The following is a 3,599-nucleotide window of genomic DNA, read 5'->3' as shown; positions in this document are numbered from 1 at the left end:
TTCCCTAACATTGTCTGATACATTTTCTGAAGTATAAGGTGAGAAGAAGAGAGCAAGCGTAATCTTTCAGATGAAATGTCGGTGCATTAGGGTCTGAATTGCTCCCTGTAATAAACTCATGTAGCTATAATTAAACAGTCATTTTCAGAGTAGCCCCCTCCATGAAGTGGCCATTCATACTCATAGAGGCGTATCAATTGTTAGCAGAGACGTTGCTTCAAGAACAAGCTTCAGACATGATGAATTACAAAGCTTAATAACGTCGTGCGGTTGAAAAATGCTGCATGCTGCAGAAGATAACCTCAGTATTGCAAATCCACAGCAGTTTAGAGGCTAGACTGATCCTGCATCATTGATTATTGCATTGAACTGATGGGTTAGGATAACTGGAGGCAACTGGAAATGAAGCATGCTCAGGAAGCACCAACTTCCCCTTGTCCCGTGGGTGTCAGGGTGACTAAGGATGAAGGTTGCTGTATCTTAACTGGTAATAAGTGCTGGCAAAGCTGGAGGAAAGGATGTTGTAGTACAGTGGGAAAAGAAAAAACAGGCTCACTTAGGAGCAGTAAAGCAGCAGAGAACAGATGTAGCAGGACAGCAGCTGTTTCAAGCCAAGGATATGTCTGTGCGTAGGGGTATAGTGACATGTCCCTATATAGGGAGCAAGCAGATGGCATTGAAGAACACGCCACGTTGGTCCTACATTCCCTAGGGTCAGTAAAACTGCTTCTTCTTGGCAACTCAGCAATGGCTTTCTTTGTGCAGCTCTTCACACCCCAGCAGCTGTTCCTGAATGAGGCAGGGGAGGGGGAGCCAGGGGAAGGGAGAGCGCACTGCTGGGTCTAGGTGTCATGGGCAGCTTTCCCCCGGCACATCCCCCCATCCTCCCACCGTTCCCCTCTTGCCCTGGATGAAGCCTACTCTAGACAGCCCTGGGGTTTCCTTTCTAGCCCTTAGCTGTTGCCTCTCTGCCATCTGTTTTGCCCTCAAGCTGGGCTTTCTCTCCTCCTTTCTGTTTCATTTGCCACACCGCTGCCCTCCAGTTGCTTTCTCTGATCCACGTGCCTGGCTGCGCTGTCATCTCCACCCAGCTGCCAAGCATGCCAGCCTGACATGGGCTAATGTGGTGGAGGAAGCAGCTCAGAGGTGCCTTTTCTCTCTGTGCAGCTTGTGGTGGAAGGATAAATACCAAAGCAGGCAAGGCAAGCAGACACACTGCACTTAACTCAGTGTTGTCTGCCTTTACACTGGAATAAAAGTGGAGCAGATGCAGTGCATGCAGCACTGCACTGGTACAAGCCACTTGAATCCAGTGAACCGTGACCCTGAGAAAACCCTGCAGTTGCTATTTCCCGGTGTGCACACACTGTGTATCTGCAGCTGTGCTCCGTTTCAGCTGCCTGTTTTGGGGTAACTCTTTGCTCAAGCTATTACTTTGATCCCCGGCACCCAGTGGCAAGTGCTATAATAGCAGCCCTCAGTTAGCTGCTGCAGGATAAGCCAGTCGTCTGTCCACTCTGCATGCTAGGGTACAAAACCGATGTAAACTATACCGGGGTCAACCTGTAGTGTATGGGCACGGTCAAAATCCTCATGTCCATGCCACAACACTGGTTCTGCTCATCAGTGCCCTAGGCCACACTGTCAGCTGGTGCAGATCCCCGGCACCGCAGGGCCACTGGCTTTGGTGGAGCTTCATTGACTGGCACCAGCCGGGTACGTGTCTCTGAGCACAGCCCATAGGCATTGCAAGTTTAAAAGCAATAGCCCCTGATGCTATAACCATCCAGAGAATGTTTATAAAAAGTCTTTTATAACAAAATCCGCCGTGCACGCAGCTGAGAAAGCCTCGCTTTGTGCTGACGGGGTGAGCTCAGAGCACCGTTGTGCTGAGTGCCGCTACCCTGGTAGAGCTGCTTCTCCCCCTGCCAGCTTTAGCCTGACTGAGCCCCTGTGTGAGCAGGGTTTGAGCATCCTGACTTCAGGGATGATTTGAAAGGAGCACAGCTTCTTGCCCTTAAATCTGTGGGGCTATTGGTGCCCAATTCCAGTGTGGGCAATCACTGTTCACCAGGGCAAATTCCCTTACTGCTCTAATCGGGTGCGGTATTAACCCTTCCTTCCCTGCCGTTACAGCATGGTAGTTTGGATCACAACATCCCAGCCCAGAGGAAGCTGCCTCTCAGGGGCAAGCGATGTGATGTGAGCCCTGGCAGTCCCAAGGCCTGGGTTTTTGGCAGCATGGAGCACCTGAAATGCCTGTTAACTTTGGCTTCAGCCGGGGTGCCTTGTTGGACTGAGCCTTAAATGCAGCTAGCTGAATGTGCGAATGGCTGCGATTGACAAAAGGCATAAGGAAGGATTTGTTTAAAAGAAATACATAGACTAAAATCTCCAGTTTGACTCCTCTAACCCGGACTGAATTATTCTCTAGGGCGAAGCAGTGGCTGCCACTTTGAGGGTATGGGAATATCAAAAACCTAAATTTCTTTTGTGGGAAAATCAATTTGCTAGGGTAAATTAAGGGTAATTTCTTCTGAAGCTGAGCATGTCGGGGATGCTAGAGGTGGCGCTGAATGACAATGCCGAGGAGCAGGATAAACACAAAGAGGATGGGTGTCATTATGGCACTACACACCACAAGCAGGGAAGGATCGAAGGTAGAGGTGTGTAAAACCTCTCCAATCTTCAGTTAAACTTGTTTCAGAGGAGTAAGAAACAGCACAGCCAAGAAAGGCTCTTCAGAGACGTTTTGTCTTGTGGATAAAACTGGAAAAAGAATCCATTTCAGATGGCTGCCTGGTCTCACCCTCTTATGAAAAGCACATCATAAAAAAAGAGGGCCAGCCAAAATGACAAATTAACTCCAATAACGGAGCTGTCAAAGAGGGGAACCAAAGAGGTAATTTAAGTGTGCTCTGGGAAGAGGAGGATTACAAAGAGGCATAATTAAAATATGCAGAGCCCAAAAGGGAATACAGAATAGCGATCGCGTCACTTTGAATTAGTAATGCAAGAGAAAGAGGAGGAAGTGAAAAGGCAAATTCATGCTTTGAAATATTCAGCTGTTACGGGGAGGATTTGTTTTGGCGAAGCTGCCGAAAGCAAAAGTATCCTTCCAGGCACACGGGGATTAAATAAAAAGGATCTAGCAGAGAGACTTAGGTGTGTAAATACACAGTTAAAAGAGATGAACGAGCTTCGCTGGCTCTTTCTAGATGGACCCCTCCACTGCCCCCATGGCCGCGTCTCAGCAAGCGCTTTGCACCTTGCAGGTTGCGCTGCACCCAGGCACGGAGCCGCGGCCTCCCGTACCCATACGCGTTCCTGTTCCCGAGCTGCTGCCTTCGCTGGTTCCCGACAGCCTGGGCGTCCGTCTGGTCTTTCTTGTGGCGCTTGATAATGTCATCTGGATGCAAAAGACAAAGACCAAAAGAAATCAGGGGATGTGGCTGCTCCCACTAGCCTCCCTTTCCATTTCGAGGACTCACCGTTGCCGCTCATAGGCAAAGCTGTGAACTATGCTGGCCACGCAGCCAAAGATTACGGACAGCACAGATAACGTACCATCAGCTTAGAGACTGGAGATGAAATTAAGG

At 49.2% G+C, this 3,599-nt stretch overlaps 1 protein-coding gene across 1 annotated transcript in view; it reads right to left on the bottom strand.

Annotated features, from left to right (window-relative positions):
* The window catches only part of LOC102367947 (UAP56-interacting factor-like), a 13,266-nt gene that overhangs the window by 6,991 nt on the left and 2,676 nt on the right, over nucleotides 1-3,599 (bottom strand). Inside the window, exon 3 of the mRNA XM_025205042.1 lies at nucleotides 3,269-3,461. Coding sequence (XP_025060827.1) covers nucleotides 3,269-3,461 — 193 coding nt within the window. The remainder of the gene's footprint in view (nucleotides 1-3,268; nucleotides 3,462-3,599) is intronic.

Source organism: Alligator sinensis, unplaced genomic scaffold (assembly GCF_000455745.1).
Source record: "Alligator sinensis unplaced genomic scaffold, ASM45574v1 scaffold1059_1, whole genome shotgun sequence".
In the NCBI taxonomy this organism is placed as follows: domain Eukaryota; kingdom Metazoa; phylum Chordata; order Crocodylia; family Alligatoridae; genus Alligator; species Alligator sinensis.
Note: the sequence above shows the minus strand (reverse complement) of the source record. Positions and strands in the feature narration are given on the sequence as shown.